Genomic DNA, 17,014 nt, shown 5'->3' with positions numbered 1-17,014 from the left:
CTCCCCAATTTGATCTCCGCTGAGATTTGAAGCTGTATGGTCCTGGGGGGCTGTGCAGGAGTCGGTGGGGCAATGGCCTCCCCCCCCCGCTCTGCCGTGATTTGTAGGGCGTCTGCTTTTCTTGTTCCGAAAGAGCCCAGCTCTTCATTCTGGTAAAAGTGCTGGTCGGTTCCTGAGCGGTTTATTTCTCGTTCCAGAGGGCCAGCTCTGACGTTCCTCCCGTGCGCTTTTCAAAAGGCAGCTTGCCCTGCGTGCTCCAGTTCTTGCAAAGCTTGCTCCACCGTCAGAGGCGGGGGCTTGTGGCGCTCGATGTACTGCAAAGGGACAAAGCGGGTTGAGACCCACAGGGATTTAAAATACAGGTTAAAATACAATTTAAAATGCAGCCTCATTGTAAAAGTAGCCCATAGATCAAAACCGTAAGGGTCAGACGTGAGTCCAAACCAAAGGCCAGGCGGAACGGCTCTGTCTTGCAGGCCCTGTGGAAAGATGTCAAGTCCTGCAGGGCGCTAGTCTCTTGGGACAGAGCGTTCCACCAAGTCGGGGCCAGTACTGAAAAGGCCCTGGCCCTAGTTGAGACCAATCTAACCACCTTGTGACCTGGGACCTCCAAAGTGTTGTCATTTGTGGACCTTTGTGCTCCACGGGGCACACCAGGAGAGGCGGGCCCGTGGGTACATTTTGGACTTCATCTCCCACCCTCCCCCAGCCAGCACGGCCACTGCGGTCCCAAACGCCTGCCGGGTGCCAGGCTGGCCGCAGCTGCCCTGAACAGGAGGAGGAGGGCCTGCGAGCAAGCGAGCCTTACCTCCTTGGCTTCTTCCAGGGTGTGGTAGTGGAAGCCCCTCTCTTCCTCCAGAGACGCCACCCAGGAGGCGTGGAGCTGGCGGGCGGCGTCTGCAAACTGCCGGATGAGCAGCACGTTCTGCTTCAGCAGCTCGTTCAGGGCGAAGACGGCCGGGCTGTAGGTGGTCAGCGCTGCGGGAGGGAGAACGGGAGGTGGGTGTGGGGAGGAAGAGAGGCCTGGCAGGGCCAAAGGCTCCCAGGTCCCCAGACTTAGCTCTAGGGCAGCCTTCGCTCAGGCCCCATAGGGAAGGGACCTCTCCTGGAGGTCTCTGCCGCCCGTTCCTGCACCCTTCTGCATGCCATGCAGCTCAAAGGCAGCCAAAGGCTGGGGCGAGGTGGTACTTGGTTCAAGGATAGCGGGAGGAGAGGCGTACCTTCCAGCGTCTCCAAGCTCACGACGTGGCTGGCGATGGGCGGGGTCTCCAGAAGGCTCCCGGCTCCCATCGTTGGGTCCAGAGCTGCAGGAGCATCGCCTGGAGGAGGAGACACTCTTGGGAGACCAGCAGGCACACCTGAGGCACCTGGGCCAGGCCTAGAAGGATGTCGGAGCTTTGCACGGATCTCGCCCAGCCTCAGCCGGGAACGGCTTACCTTGCAGCCAACAATAGGCCAGAGAGGAGCGGACTGTCTGGACGGCAGCATCCTTCACGAGGACCCTCGCTGGCAGGCAGGTGGTCCTGGCGCCCCCTGGAGGGCAGGTGAGGGAGGACGAGGCAGGATGCTCAGAAGGCGTCCAGGCACCCGAAGGGTCCCTGGAGGAGGGTCGCTCCCCGGATGCTGCCGAGGACTCAAAGTCCTCCGAATACTGTGCGCTGGTGGGATTCTCTTCCTCTTCCTCCTCCTCGGGATGGGAGCTCCCAGCAGAAGTGCTGTTTAGCCGCTCGGAAATCTCAGTGTCTCCTGGATCATCGTCCTCCGTGTCCTCCTCCTCTTCCTCCTCCTCCTCTTCTTCCTCCTCCTCCTCCTCCTCCTCCTCCTCCAGGGAAGCAGCTTCTCTCCTGGGGGGGCTCTGGGCTTTGAAGGGGCTCTGGCTGACGGCAGCAAAGGGGGAGGCTCCCAGCTCCTCCTTTGACTCTACAGGCATCGCAGGTGCCTAGAAAGGACGTTTTTCTGTGAGTATAATGTGAGACGCGGAGGCATTGAGGATCTCTGAAGCACAGCACCCCCCTCCCAAACCGCCAACCTTGGAATGGCAAACTCCATGCTAGCAACTCGAGTCACAACCCACCCCTCACCCCCAGGCAGGCGACTCCGACTAGTCTCTTGCAGAGACAGCAAGACTTTCTCCCTGCCTGCCCCCCACTGGCCTAGCACCCTGAAAAGGAAGAGGAGCTCTGCTCCCTCAGGCAAGTTTTTTTTTTGGGGGGGGCGCCTCTATTTGCCTTTGCATAGGAGGAAAATGAGCACGTTTCGCTCTTTTAGTTTTTTCTGAAAGGTTACGTTGTCTTTACATTTTTCTAAGTTGCATTTTTTTCTTTCGTAATTTGGATGTTGATTTTTTGAGCCCCTTCATGGTGGACCTCTTTTGGCCAGAAGCTGGCAGAGGGAAAAAAAACCCCTGACAATAATAATAAAAATAATAATAATTGTTATTAAGACTCTTGGTTGTGGTTTCCTTGCAATGCTCACGCCACCAGAAAGAAATAGACGTGGCAAATGTTTGGCTCCTGCTGAGGATGGGGCGAAATAACAGCAATATTAATAATAATTTATGACTTATACTCCGCCCATCTGGCTGGGCCTCCCCGGCCATCCTGGGTGGCTCCCAACAGAATTAAAAGCACAATAAAAAAATCAGACGTTGAAAACTTCCCTAAACTTACTGCTCCTGACACTTCGGTCTGGCTGGCTGCAGCAGGGGCCAAGTCGTCCAGGCTCAACACGTTCACTCGGAAATCTGCAGCAGGGAATGAGATGGGCATTCAGCAGCGGGGGGGCAGGGAGTCTCTCTCCACCTCCCGGGGTCCAGGAGCTGCCCCCCTTTCCCCTGCAATTCCCCACAGGAAGTCTGTGACCTCAGAGGCTGCTCTTCTCACCACAGCAGCCTCCACAGCCGTTTGTTAGCCAAGGAGTGCCCAGGCCAGGGCAAGGACCCGGGTCACCTCATTCTCACCCTCGACCAGCCCCCCTCGAGCGGATTCTGCCCACAGAGCTCCCTCCACTTGCTTCCTGCTCCCTTTCAACTTGGCTCTCCCTTTGCCAGAGACACGCATTCCTCTGCTGGCGCATCTCTCGCACAGGCGACTCACCACTGCTGCTGCTGCTGGAGTCGTCGTCGCTGGGCCCGCCGCCCGCCGCTAAGAAGAGCTCGTCGAGGGAGCGCACCACACTTCGCTCGGAGAGAGACGCCTCCCTCGGGGGCACGGAGCTCGCGTCGGGGGAAGAGGAGCCTGCGGGGGTCGAGGAACGAAATGCTCCCCTGCTCAGCCGTGCCGGAGAGTGCCTGCCGGGTGGGGAAGGACTTCTGGGCGTGGGCCTCTTCAGGAAAGTTTTGCCGGGCAAAGGAGACTTCGGGAGGGAAGAAGGTGGGGTTGGGGGGGACTGGATCCATTTCTTAAGAAAGCAAAGGGGAGGGAAAGGGTTAGGTCATTGCGGCTCTGAGCATCCCCCAAATGATCACTACCACCACCACCTCCTCCTGCAGCTGAATGGAACCCGCCACAGATGCTGTCCTTTGCAGAGGCCAAGTTGGCCTCTTCACTTCTTCTTGCCAGGATCTGCTCTTCTCATCTGAGTTAGGATCTGGAGAAGCCAACAGCTGAGGGGCCACTGCCTCGCGGGCCAGAGCAGAGGGCCAAGCGGCAAGTTGCTGAGCGCCCCCCACCCTGCCTTTTCCACAAACATCTTTTCAGACAGAAGCGCTGTTGGGGAAATGTTAGGGTTCAAAGCCCAACACGCTGTGGGCTCGGCCTGGACGGCCAATAAAACCCAGGCTGCCATTGTCAGTAAAACACGACCTTATTTTCCCCAGCAGTGCTGTGAAGCCTAGGCATGGCCCCCGAATTACCTTCCTGCCCAGCAGGTCCTCCTGCTCCCCCGGTTCCTTGGGAGGGGCCTGCCTGCGTCCCTCTGTGCCACCCTGGCTGCTGCCTCGGACGGGGGCCGCGGTCTCCTTCAGCCCCGTGGCTTTTCCCAGGCTCCCTCGTCCTCCCGGCCTCAGCTCAGGGCTGCGGCTGAAGTCGCTCAGGGAAATCTCCTCGTCCATCGTGGGCGCTTGGCCGACGTCCCGCCCGGCCTTCCGCCTGCGGATCTTGCTCTCGATCTGCGCCAGCTTCCTGAGGACGGCGCTTGACCTCTCCCCTCTGGAGGCAGCGGCAAACCCCGTCCTTGTGGCAGGAGTGGGCCTTGCCTGCTGGGTGTCGAGGACCACCTCCTGCGGTTTCTGCTTGACAAACCGGCGGCGGGGTCCAGTCTGCGGTGGTGTTGGGGTCTCTGCCAAGCTGGCCCCCTCCAGCTCCCTCCTTCCCAGGTCGGAGAGGTCGCTCAGGTCACTGGCCATGTGGATGGCAGACAGGCCAGGGCTTTTGCTGGGCTCCAAGGCTGCCAATCTGTTCCTGGGAGCCCCGTCCAGCTCCTCCTGCAGGGAGAAGGACGGAGGGTTAAGAGGTGTCATATTAGGAAGACGGTTGGGGACGACAGGAGAGCCAAGGTGGCATAGTGGTTAATGTCAAACTAGGACCTGGGAGAAGAGGGTTTCAAATTCCCACTTGGCCATGATGCTCAACAGAGACGCGGGTGGCGCTGTGGGTTAAACCACAGAGCCTAGGACTTGCCGATCAGAAGGTTGGTGGTTCGAATCCCCGCAACAGGGTGAGCTCCCGTTGCTCGGTCCCTGCTCCTGCCCACCTAGCAGTTCGAAAGCACCTCAAAGTGCAAGTAGATAAATAGGTACCGCTCCAGCGGGAAGGTAAACGGCGTTTCCGTGCGCTGCTCTGGTTCGCCAGAAGCGGCTTAGTCCTGCTGGCCACACGACCCGGAAGCTGTACACCGGCTCCCTCGGCCAGTAAAGCAAGATGAGTGCAGCAACCCCAGAGTCGGTCACAACTGGACCTAATGGTCAGGGGTCCCTTTACCTTTGCTTATAATGCTCAACGGGTGAACTTTGGGGCCAGACACCGGCTCTCAGCCTAATCAAGCTCTTTTTTCCTCCTTAGGCTGGGTTATAAATGCAATAAATAAAAAGTGAGTAACAGGGTTCACCTGGGTAGGGTTGCTACCTGTCCTGTATAATACAAGACTGTCCCATATTTCATCCTGTTTTGATATAATTTGGTCCTGTATTTCAGGTCCTCTCTCTCTCTCTCTGCCAAGTTAGGGATCCTCTCTAAATGCATGTGTTTGAATGGGTGTATGAAACATCATGTATTTAAGCTCTAGGTAGCCCAGCACAGACAGATTTACAAATTCATGTGTGTATGTGTACATGTGTTACAAATTCCAGAGGGGCCATCCTGCTGGGCTGCAAGAGATTGGAATGGATTGCTCTGAAGTCGCTTCAACACCAGATGGAAAGAAAAAGAAAAATCGCCCCACCCTGTCCTGAATTTTGCCAGGCAACCCTACCTGGGTGTGTCTTTATCATCACTACTGATTTCAATTCCTTTCCCTGAGGCTTCCTGAAGCGACTTGCAATAAAAAACAGAATTACGCATATAGAGATTTTGAAATGATTACATATGCAATTCTGCGTTTTAACTACAGCCGCGCTTTCAAAGCCAAGCAGCGCATCTCCTCCAGGCTCCATGGGAGAGGACAATCTCCTGCAGGTCCCTAAAAGCTGCATTTGCAAAAAAACAAGGTTTATGATTTAAAATGTTTCTGTTTTTATATATGTTGGAAGCTGCCCAAGAGCGGGTAGGGGAACCCAGTCACATGGGCGGGCTACAAATATTATATTTTATTATATATTGTTGTTGCCATTACTATATATTATTATATATTATGTATTATTGTTGTCATTATTATTATTTTGTTAAATATTATTAGACATATATTATTATTCTTCCTGCTTTCAGTGCGTGGCTTTTAATTCCACGTTACTAGGACCTTCGTATCTCCCCCCCCCCTTCATCCCTTACAAATAATAGCAATTATTTTAACAATAATATATTATTGTTACTATTATTATTATTATTATACATATATATTATTATTATTATTGCTGCTCTCCCTGCGGGGCGCAGAGTAGCGACGCCTAACAGGATGAGCGCTCTTCACATGCTCAGAGACACCCTCCACCCTCGGAAACCCCATGGGGTGACGCGCGTGACGTCACGCAGCCGGCCCCTCTGACGTCGCAGCAGCGGCGTAAGACGTCACGGCGGCGGCACCTTCATTTTTAGAAAGCAAACCCTTTACCCTCCCCGTGAGGCGCCTCCCCGTCAGCTGGGCCTGAGCCCGGGCGAGCGCCGCGCTCCTGCCCTCCGCCCGCCGCACCGCCATGGCCGCCGCCGCCGGAAGGCCCTTTCCCCGTCGCCTAGCAACCGCCCCGACGGGGCAATATCCTCCACCCGGATTGGTCCGGAGTCGCCGCTCGGAGCCTCTCTCTCTCTCATTGGCGAGAGGCGGCAGCCAATCCGCGAGCTCGAGGGCGGCGGCGCGGGAGGCGGCGAGGGAGGGGGAAGAGGGAAAGCACCAATCGGAGCGCAGCGCGAGTGGGACGCGGACCAATGGGGCGCGAGGCGGGAAAACAGGCAGCCAATAGGGAGCGGCCGTCGACCGGCCGGCCGGCGGCGGCGGCAGCTTCTCCCCTCAGCGGCCGTTGCGCCTCCGCCTCGCGATGGGCCGCTTCGCCCGGCTGCTGCTGGCTGCCCTGGCCGTGGCGCTGGCCCGGCCCGCCCGAGGCACCGTCTACTTCCGGGAGCAGTTCCTGGACGGAGGTGGAGGAGGCAGGGACGGGGCCTTCCCCTTGACACGCGTCCGGGGCCCCGTTCACACGTGCACTCGCGAGTCCAGCACCTTCCGGCCTTTTCCCCAGGCTGTGCTTGGAGGGAGGAGGAAGCCTGGCGCGGCGAGGGCGGTGTTCTCCTCCTTGACACGCCTCTTGGGCCCCGTTCACACGTGCACTCGCGAGTTCAGCCCCTTCCCTGCCTTTTTCCCAGGCTTTGCTTGGAGGGAGGAGGGAGAAGCCAGCCTGGCGCGGCGAGGGCGGTGTCCTCCCCCTTGACCCGCGTCTGGGGGCCCATTCACATGTGCACTCTCGAATTCAGCTCCTTCCATCCTTTCCCCCAGGATCAGGGAGGAGGCTGTCGGAAATCAAGCCCATATCAGGAGAAACTGGCAACTCTCCCAGGCACCCAGCATGATTCCCTGTTGACCTCCCTGGCTGCATTCCCCAGCAAGATCCAGGCGAGGTCGCAATAGGCGATCCTTCTCAGCGTGAGAAGAACACCCCCCCCTTCTTTCCTGCCCCCCCCCCCGGGCAGGGGAAAGAGATAGACAGAAACGTATTTACATGCCTTTATTTCTGTCTTTGCAGCATTACAAAAAACATGACTGCTCTCTTCAAACTCCAGCAGTCTAGAGACAAAAACTTCCTGCACTTCCTGGACAGGAATAAACAGAAGAACTCATATTACACTCTGAGCTAATTCCGGTGCTTCGCACTGTGAATTGACTGTCCCTCTGTTTCCCACGGGCAGTCCCAACATTCCCATTATGCCAGTTACAGATAGGTAGCCGTGTTGGTCTGCCATAGTCAAAACAAAACAAATTCCTTCCAGTAGCACCTTAAAGACCAACTAAGTCAGTTCTTGGTATGAGCTTTCGTGTGCATGCACACTTCTTCAGATACACTGAAACAGAAGTCACCAGACCCTTCTATATAGTGAGAAGGTGGGGAGGGGTATTACTCAGAAGGGTGGTGGGAATGGGTGATTGGCAGATAGCTGTGATGAGCCTGTTGACGGCTCATTATGTTTTGCTTTCCCATTATGTTTTGCTTTCAAGCTAGCAGTTTGCAGCTGCATTGCATCCATATCGTAACAGAGGCAGCCTGGTGTGGCAAGGGCAGTGTTCTCCCCCTTGACACGCTTCTGGGTCCCTGTTCACACGTGCATTCGCCCCAGGGACCCCCTATGGCCGTCTACTCCAACCCCCCGCAATGCAGGAATCCTTTTTCCCAACATGGGGCTCGAACCCACAACCCTGAGAGAGTCCCATGCTCCAACAGCTGAGCTACCAAGAAGTGTTGTTACTTGTGGAAAGAGCTTTCAAAAGTGTGAGGCGCTGCACAAAAATGAAAGGGGCCTTAAAATAACCCATTCGGAGATTAGAAAAGATGGACAGGGCAATAAAACTTTGTGTTTCTTTAAAAGCTACCAAATTTAGAAAACAACAGCCACACCATTTATTTACCGTATTTTTTGCTCTATAAGACGCACCAGACCACAAGACGCACCTCGTTTTTGGAGGAGGAAAACAAGAAAAAGAATATTCTGAATCTCAGAAGCCAGAACAGCAAGAGGGATCGCTGTGCAGTGAAAGCAGTGATCCCTCTTGCTGTTCTGGCTTCTGGGATAGCTGCACAGCCTGCCTTCGCTCCATAAGACGCACACATATTTCCCCTTACTTTTCAGGAGGGGAAAAGTGAGTCTTAGAGAGCAAAAAATACAGTAATGAACTTGTCACCTTTATACTCCGCTCCTTTCCTCCAAGGGAGCTGAGGGCGGCCTGCCCGGTTCTCCTTGCATCCCCCCATTTTATCCTCACAACACCCCTTTGAGGTTGGCTGAGAGTCAGGGACTGGCCCCGAACATTGCCCAGTAAGCTTGATGGCCGGCTGGGGATTTGAGTCCAGGTTCTCCAGGTCCTTGTTGAAACCCAGAGCTTCCCACACTTTTCATGTTGGGGACACACTTTTTAGATGTGTGTCGTTTCGCAACACGGATTCACTCATTTGCTCTCCAAAAAACAGTAAAAACGCAATATGACATCGCTTGAAAAACTTCCCTGAACAGGGCTACCTTCAGATGTCTTAAAGTCACACTGCTGTTGATTTTGTTTGACATCTGACGGGAGGGCATTCCACAGGGCGGACAGCCAGAAAGGCGCTCTGCCTGGCTCCCCGTAGCTTCACCCCTTGTAATTAATTATTATTATTATCATCATTATTTATTACTTATACCCTGCCCACCTGACTGGGTTTCCCCAGCCACTTTGGGCAGCTCCCAGCATATTATTATTATTATTATTATTATTAATAATAACACCAGTGTGTTGTGCAACTGATACACAAATACAGACACACAGGTACACAGTTTGAGTGCATTGCATGAGCACCCGGGTGTGTTTTGCTCGCTGGCTTCCTGACGTGTGTCGCTGAACAATTCGCCTTTCGGGGGGGGGGGGTGTTGCGTTTTTCCAAGGGTTTTAAGGCTTTGCTTGCGTTTCCACCTGTCGTGACGAGTCTCCCCTTCTCTCTCAACAGCAAAATGGAAAGAGAGGTGGGTGCTCTCTCAGCACAAATCCAACTACGGGAAGTTCCGGCTGACGGCCGGGAGCTTTTACGGAGATCGCGAAACGGACAAAGGTTTGGGAACGTCCTCCAAGGAGGCATTAGCAACACAACATCAGCTTTGACTTATCCCTGCTGTTAAGCTTTTCAAAACCGAGGGACACATTAGCTTCTAAGCCATTTTCCAGGGGCCACATACCTGTGTGGGGTTGGACTAGAGGCAAACATGAGGTGGGGCAGTTACTGCTAGTTTTATTGTTTTAAAGCTGGTTTGTTTCTACATACGCCAGGCATAGGCAAACTCGGCCCTCCAGATGTTTTGGGACTACAACTCCCACCATCCCTAGTTAACAGAACCCATGGTCAGGGATAATGGGAATTGTAGTCCCAAAATATATGCTGAAACATTTCTCTTTATTCTGCATCTAGGCAAAGGAGAGTCCAAAGACACATTCCCAGCCAGACAAAACTGAATACGCACAAATTAGTTTCAAAAATGCGGCTTCGAATCACAGATAACTGACGATAAGCGTTGTGTTCTCCATTTTCATGATAGTCCCCACAAAATCAGAGCTGTGCTCATTATCGGGAAGGGAATAAAGTATCGTGGATTCTCGGTTTTCGAACGTAATCCATTCTGGAAGTCCGTTCGACTTCTGAAACGTTCGAAAACCGAGGATCAAAGGGCGGGCTTCAAAATCAATTGGGGGGGGAGAATGAAAAACACGCCTTCAAAATCCGTTTGACTTCCGAGGCGAGTTTGAAAACTGAAGCATTCACTTCTGGGTTTCTGGCGTTTGGCTTCCGAAACATTTGGCAGCCAAGACGTTAGGAAACCGAGGTTTGACTGTACTGGTAAGGCTTCACATTTATCGCCTGTGGGTCTGAGATGTTGCCTTGTGTGTTGCAGGTCTGCAGACGACGGAAAACGTCAGGTTTTATGCCATTTCGGCGCGGTTCAAGCCCTTCAGCAACAGGGGAAAGCCCTTGGTCATTCAGTACACGGTCAAGCACGAGCAGAAGATGGACTGCGGTGGCGGATATGTGAAAATCTTCCCCTCCGACCTGGACCAGAAGAATATGAGCGGGGAATCCTTGTATTATGTCATGTTCGGTGAGATGGCTGGGGTGTTCTAAAAAACCCGAACCAGATAAAAATGGCACCGGGTGTCAATTTGATCTCAAGCCTGTCCCGAATTTCTGCCCCCCCCCCAATACTGTATTTTTCGCTCTATAAGGCGCACCAGACCATAAGACTCACCTAGTTTTTGGAGGAGAAAAAAAATATTATGAATCTCAGAATATTTTGGAGGAGAAAAAAATATTCTGAATCTCAGAAGCCAGAAGAGCAAGAGGGATCTCTGCGCAGTGAAAGCAGCAATCCCTCTTGCTGTTCTGGCTTCTGGGATAGCTGCGCAGCCTGCATTCGCTCCATAAGACGCACACACATTTCCCCTTACTTTTTAGGAGGGGAAAAGTGAGTCTTATACAGCAAAAAATACGGTATATTCAAAACCTCTTGAGAGCCCCTTCGCATTCTGTGGTTTCATTAGGGATACCCCCCCTCTCCCCACTTTTGCAAAGCTCCTGTAACCTGCTGCATTTGGGCGTAGGTGCTAGGAACGGCTAGAAAACTGTTCCTTAAAATACCCAGCATCTTATCCGATGTGTTTTGGGAGGGGAGCCAGTTTCTGAAAGCTTCAAGTAGCGCCCGAGAGGCAAAACCCGACTCTTTCTCTTTTAAGGGCCTGACATCTGCGGCTCCGACATCAAGAAGGTCCACGTCATTTTAAACCACAAGAACAAACTCTATCCCATTAAGAGGCAGATCCGCTGCAAAGTAAGTGCAGGAAGCGTTTTTGAGTTCCGTTTTGAAATATCCTTCTTGGCAGTCAGCTGGGGAGCGGCTTGTGGAGAAGGGGGGCATGTCCTTGGAAGGGTGATAAGGAGCCCTGAGAGGAAAGTGACATTGTGGCTACCTTTCGCTGCCTCTCACTTCTCCCTGCCTTTTACCTGAAGAGCAGCCTTTCCTGTGACAGGGAAAAGGGCAGCTTCTCATACGTTTGTAGCTCTGCTGGCCAGTTTTGAGCTTCCAGAACCAACCTGGACCCCCGAAAGCCTTACCAACACATATGAGCACACGTGACCTTTGTTGGGTCCAGAGAGTTCATTAATAATAACAATGACAATTTATTTTTATACCCTGCCCACCTGGCTGGATTTCCCCAGCCACTCTGGGCGGCTCCCAATCAAATATTAAAAACACAATACAGCATTAAGCATTGGTAAAGGTAAAGGGACCCCTGACCATTAGGTCCAGTCGTGGCCGACTCTGTGGTTGCAGCGCTCATCTCGCTTTATTGGCCGAGGGAGCCGGCGTACAGCTTCTGGGTCATGTGGCCAGCAGGACTAAGCTGCTTCTGGCGAACCAGAGCAGCACACGGAAACGCCGTTTACCTTCCCGCCGGAGTGGACCCTATTTATCTACTTGCACTTTGACGTGCTTTCAAACTGCTAGGTGGGCAGGAGCAGGGACTGAGCAACGGGAGCTCACCCCGTCATTGCGGGGATTCGAACCACCAACCTTCTGATCGGCAAGTCCTAGGCTCTGTGGTTTAACCCACAGTGCAACCCGCGTCCCTTATTAAGCATTAAAATCTTCCCTAAACAGGGCTGCCTTCAGATGTCAAACAGCGACATTTTGTTGTTGACAAAAGGATACCTGGACATATAAAGGGCCCCGTTACCTTCAGTAGCTTAGGGCCTCATCAAGCCTCAATGCGGCCCTGAGTCCAGCTACACTGCTGGAATGCATTTTAGCAACGTCAACTCTGATAGAAAACCGCGTTTCTCTCCCCCTCTCGTTGGGGTTCAGGTGGACGGATACACTCACCTGTACACGCTGGTTCTAAGACCCAACCTCACGTACGAAGTGAAAATCGATAACAAGAGGGTAGCGTCCGGCGACTTGGAAGACGACTGGGATTTCTTGCCCCCGCGGAAGATAAACGACCCGATGGTGAGGAAGCCGGAGGACTGGGATGACGTTGCCGAAATCGACGACCCAGAGGACACCAAGCCGGAGGTGATTATGACTGGCTTGCTCTGGTGTGGGTGAGCCATGCCCTAGAGCTGCTGGCTATAAGGCCTCGGATGCAGGGAGCCCAGACAGCCCACCCCAGGCAGAACAGGTGTGTCTTTACAGTCTCTGATCCCCCTTTGGGCTGAAGGTGGAGGCAGATGAGGAGCTGGGCCTCTCAATCCTCCCCTTTGTCATCTGCTAGCATTTCAGTCACCTTAATGAACAGCTGAGTCGCATCCCTTGTGGCTTTCCCTGAGACCTGGGCAGTGTTTGCCGATTTTGCTTATTTTCTCTCCCCTGCTCCACTCTCTTTCTCCCTCTGCAAAAGGACTGGGACATCCCCGAGTACATTGTAGACAACAGCGCAGAGAAACCCAAGGACTGGGATGCCGCGGCGCAAGGCCCCTGGGAGCCCCCCCAGCTCAAGAATCCACTTTACCGGGTAGGGCAGCTCCTTTTCCAGTCATGGGGGGGGGGGCCTTGGAGATGGTAGCTGGGTGGCTCTTTGCTTTTGTCTAACTGTTGGTTTAGCTTTTAAACTCGCTTTCTGCGTACAGTAACTGTCTTTTGTTTCTAAATCGCATTTGTTTCCGCCGTGCCGCAAGTCGTTTTGAGAGGCCTCATAAGTGAAATTAAATTGCAAGAAGAAATGGCTAGCTTGGTCCACGAGTGCTGAGGCCCTGTAATAATAATAATGATAATTAATAATTAATAATAATTTATTATTTGTACCCCATCCATCTGGCTGGGTTTCCCCAGCCACCCTGGGCGGCTTTCAACAGAGCATTAAGAACAGAATAAAATTTCAAACATTAAAAATCTCCCTAAACAGGGCTGCCTTCAGATGTCTTCTAAAAGTCTGGTAGTTGTTTTTCTCTTTGGGAGGGTGTTCCACAGGGCGGGCGCCACCACTGAGAAGGCCCTCTGCCTGGTTCCCTGTAACTTGGCTTCTCGCAGGGAGAGAACCGCCAGAAGGTCTTCAGAGCTGGACCCCGGTGTCCGGGCTGGACGATGGGGTTTTCTAACATCCTGTGGCTTCTTCCAGGGGGAATGGCAACCCCGGAAGATCCCCAACCCCAGATTCAAAGGCATCTGGCCTCACCCGCAAATCGCTAATCCGGAGTACCTGCCAGATGCCACCATTTCCATCTACGAGAACATCAGCGTCATCGGCCTGGACCTGTGGCAGGTCAGTGGGGGGGACTAGCCTCCAGCTTCTGCTCAGCTCCTCTCCCTCCTTTGTCCCAGAGGTCATCTGCAGTGGGCTCTGTGGCCAGGAAGGGCTGGAGAGCCAGGATGAGGGCAGGCCAGGCTGCCAGGGCAACCTCACGATCGAACACGTTTTTTTGTTCTGGTGGCCTTTCAAAACGGGGCATGAACGTCCCAAATAAATGGAAATCTTTGGTTGGGAGCAAGGTGTCCAGGGTCTAACAAGGCACACTCTCTTGCAGGTGCGATCGGGGACCATTTTCGACAACTTCTTGATCACGGATGATGAAGGATACGCGGAAGAATTTGGGGACGAGACCTGGGGAGAAACAAAGGTATCAGAGGTCCTGCCCGACCCAGCAGGGCCCAGGGAAAAAGGGGGCAGCTTCCTCTCCTGGGTTTATCTATCTCTGCGCATCGCCCGCTCTCTGAGACGGGTCGCTGGCCCTGGCATGGCCACCAATTGACCCAGCCTCTCTGGTCCCTGACTGGGGGCTTCTCTGCTTCCTGAAATGAGGCTCTTTCCAGCTCAATGGACACTGGAGGGTCGTGTTTGGGGGGCTTGGGCCGGCCGGTTCCCCCAGGTGCCCAATTTCCTCCAGGTGAGGTGGGCAGCGGAGAGGATTCTCCCTCGGACTTGTTTGCTGGGCGGAAAACTCTGCAGGTTTTGATCCGCAATCCCCTTCCAGGAGCCCGAGGAGAAAATGAGTAAGCAGCAGATTGAGGAGGAGAAGCAGCGGGAGCGAAGGGAAGCCGAGGAGGAGGCCAAAAGGAAGAAGAAAAAGAAGGAGAAGAAGAAGAAGAAGGAGAAGGAGAAAAAGAAGAAGAGGGAAACCATCCCAGAGACAAGGGTTGTGGCACAGAAGGAGGAGCTCTGAATCTCCTTCTCAGACCTGGACTGGGAAATTTGGGGCTGGGGGAGGGAAGGGGCAGGAAAGGGTTGTATTTATTTTTACGCTGTTCAAACGTTCCTGAAAAAGTCTTATTGCGAAGAGAGGGGTGCGGGGGGGGGGGGGCTTTTCAGTGAACTTAGCTCTGGAAAAGTTCAATAAACAGGCAATGTTCCTCTGCCCCGTTCAAATGTTCTTTGCTTTCCTGGGCAAAAAGGGTGTGTATTTGGGGGGGGGCACCAAACCAGGGAGCTGCTCCGTCCTGTCTCCCCTCTAGCGGCCCCTTCCTCTCTCCCACTCCCCACCCCACCTGCATGTGGCCCAAAGAAATCAGGTTTCTTTTTTGGGGGGGGTGAGAAATCCCACTCCTGCCTTCACTTGTCCAGGGAAAGGGCATCCTTTATCTTTGCATCATCTTGGGCTGACGGCAGCTGCGGCCCAGAACGCTTTGTGGGGGGGGCCTGCTCAGCAGAGGTTGTCTCACAGCTTGCTAGTAGAATTGCAGAATCCTAGATTTGGAAGTGGGACCCCGAGGGTCATTCAGCCCAACCCCCTGCAGGGCAGGAATCTTTTTGCCCAATGTGGGGGTCGAACCCACGACATGGGCTTAGCCAGGGTTTTTTTTGGTAGGCAGGCTTTGCAGGGGCGGGCAGAACCTCAGATTTGTATTGATTCTGATTGATTGGGGGGACACAGCTGCCCCCCTGTCCCTCCATTGGCCATGTCTATGACAGACGACCCTGAGATTGAGAGTCTCGTGCTCTACCGACTGAGCTATGCCAGACCCTCCAAGGGTTCCTATTTATCAACCCCAGATTTAGAGAAACTGTCCTGGTTTCTGATTTGATCCCGGAATGTCCTGCTTTTCCTTGGGACATCCCTATTTTCAGGGGAGAAGCGTTGGAGGGGATGGAATAGGACGTCCCTATTTTCAGGGGAGAAGCGTTGGAGGGGATGGAATAGGATGTCCCTATTTTCAGGGGAGAAACATTGGAGGGGATGGAATAGGACGTCCCTATTTTCAGGGGAGAAGCGTTGGAGGGGATGGAATAGGATGTCCCTATTTTCACGGGAGAAACATTGGAGGGGATGGAATAGGACGTCCCTATTTTCAGGGGAGAAGCGTTGGAGGGGATGGAATAGGACGTCCCTATTTTCAGGGGAGAAACGTTGGAGGGGATGGAATGTTGTTTAGTCGTTTAGTCGTGTCCGGCTCTTCGTGACCCCCTGGACCAGAGCACACCAGGCCCTCCTGTCTTCCACTGCCTCCCCCAGTTTGGTCAAACTCATGTTTGTAGCTTCGAGAACACTATCCCACCATCTCGTCCTCCGTCGTCCCCTTCTCCTTGTGCCCTCCATCTTTCCCAACATCAGGGTCTTTTCCAGGGAGTCTTCTCTTCTCCTGAGGTGGCCAAAGTCTTGGAGCCTCAGCTTCAGGATCTGTCCTTCCACTGAGCACTCAGGGCTGATTTCCTTCCGAATGGAGAGTTTTCATCTTCTTGCAGTCCATGGGACTCTCCAGAGTCTCCTCCAGCACCACAGTTCAAAAGCATCCGTTCTTCGGCGATCAGCCTTCTTTATGGTCCAGCTCTCACTTCCATACATCACTACTGGGAAAACCAGAGCTTGAACTATACGGACCTTTGTTGGCAAGGTGATGTCTCTGCTTTTTAAGATGCTGTCTAGGTTTGCCATCGCCTTTCTCTCAAGGAGCAGGCGTCTTTTAATTTCGTGACTGCTGTCACCACCTACAGTGATCATGGAGCCCAAGAAAGTAAAATCTCTCACTGCCTGCATTTCTTCCCCTTCTATTTGCCAGGAGGTGATGGGACCAGTGGCCATGATCTTCATTTTTTTGATGTTGAGCTTCAGACCATATTTTGCGCTCTCCTCTTTCGCCCTCATTAAAAGGTTCTTTAATCCCTCCCCACTTTCTGCCATCAAAAATGGAATGGGGATGGAATAGGACGTCCCTATTTTCAGGGGAGAAACGTTGGAGGGGATGGAATAGGACGTCCCTCTTTTCAGGGGAGAAACGTTGGAGGGGATGGAATAGGATGTCCCTATTTTCAGGGGAGAAACGTTGGAGGGGATGGAATAGGACGTCCCTCTTTTCAGGGGAGAAACGTTGGAGGGGATGGAATAGGACGTCCCTCTTTTCAGGGGAGAAACGTTGGAGGGGATGGAATAGGACGTCCTTATTTTCAGGGGAGAAACGTTGAAGGGGATGGAATAGGACGTCCCTCTTTTCAGGGGAGAAACGTTGGAGGGGATGGAATAGGACGTCCCTCTTTTCAGGGGAGAAACGTTGGAGGGGATGGAATAGGACGTCCCTCTTTTCAGGGGAGAAACGTTGGAGGGGATGGAATAGGATGTCCCCATTTCCAGGGGAGAAACATTGGAGGGGATGGAATAGGACGTCCCTCTTTTCAGGGGAGAAACGTTGGAGGGGATGGAATAGGACGTCCCTCTTTTCAGGGGAGAAACGTTGGAAGGGATGGAATAGGACATCCCTATTTCCAGGGGAGAAAC

The 17,014-nt window shown here is 53.4% G+C and overlaps 2 protein-coding genes across 2 annotated transcripts; one reads left to right on the top strand and one right to left on the bottom strand.

Moving 5' to 3' along the window:
• Nucleotides 1-21: 21 nt before the first annotated feature.
• LOC309332881 (uncharacterized protein C19orf44 homolog) lies at nt 22-6,304 on the bottom strand. The gene is made up of 8 exons (XM_081846187.1): nt 6,205-6,304; nt 3,854-4,423; nt 3,099-3,399; nt 2,670-2,743; nt 1,438-1,939; nt 1,221-1,319; nt 809-978; nt 22-314 (listed from the first exon to the last, which is right to left on the bottom strand). Exons 1-8 carry the CDS (start codon nt 6,286-6,288, stop codon nt 231-233), a joined length of 1,884 nt encoding a protein of 627 aa, XP_081702313.1. The 5' UTR covers nt 6,289-6,304; the 3' UTR covers nt 22-230.
• Nucleotides 6,305-6,573: 269 nt separating this feature from the next.
• On the top strand, nt 6,574-14,486 carry CALR3 (calreticulin 3). Its single transcript, XM_081846549.1, is given in 11 exon segments — nt 6,574-6,725; nt 9,275-9,376; nt 10,212-10,415; nt 11,047-11,141; nt 12,177-12,386; nt 12,712-12,825; nt 13,429-13,572; nt 13,835-13,927; nt 14,282-14,380; nt 14,382-14,387; nt 14,390-14,486. Coding segments are annotated over 11 exon segments (1,248 nt in total). The 5' UTR covers nt 6,574-6,625; the 3' UTR covers nt 14,471-14,486.
• Nucleotides 14,487-17,014: the final 2,528 nt, after the last annotated feature.

Source organism: Podarcis erhardii, assembly GCF_964252035.2.
Source record: "Podarcis erhardii genome assembly, chromosome: 18".
Lineage (NCBI taxonomy): Eukaryota > Metazoa > Chordata > Lepidosauria > Squamata > Lacertidae > Podarcis > Podarcis erhardii.
Note: the sequence above shows the minus strand (reverse complement) of the source record. Positions and strands in the feature narration are given on the sequence as shown.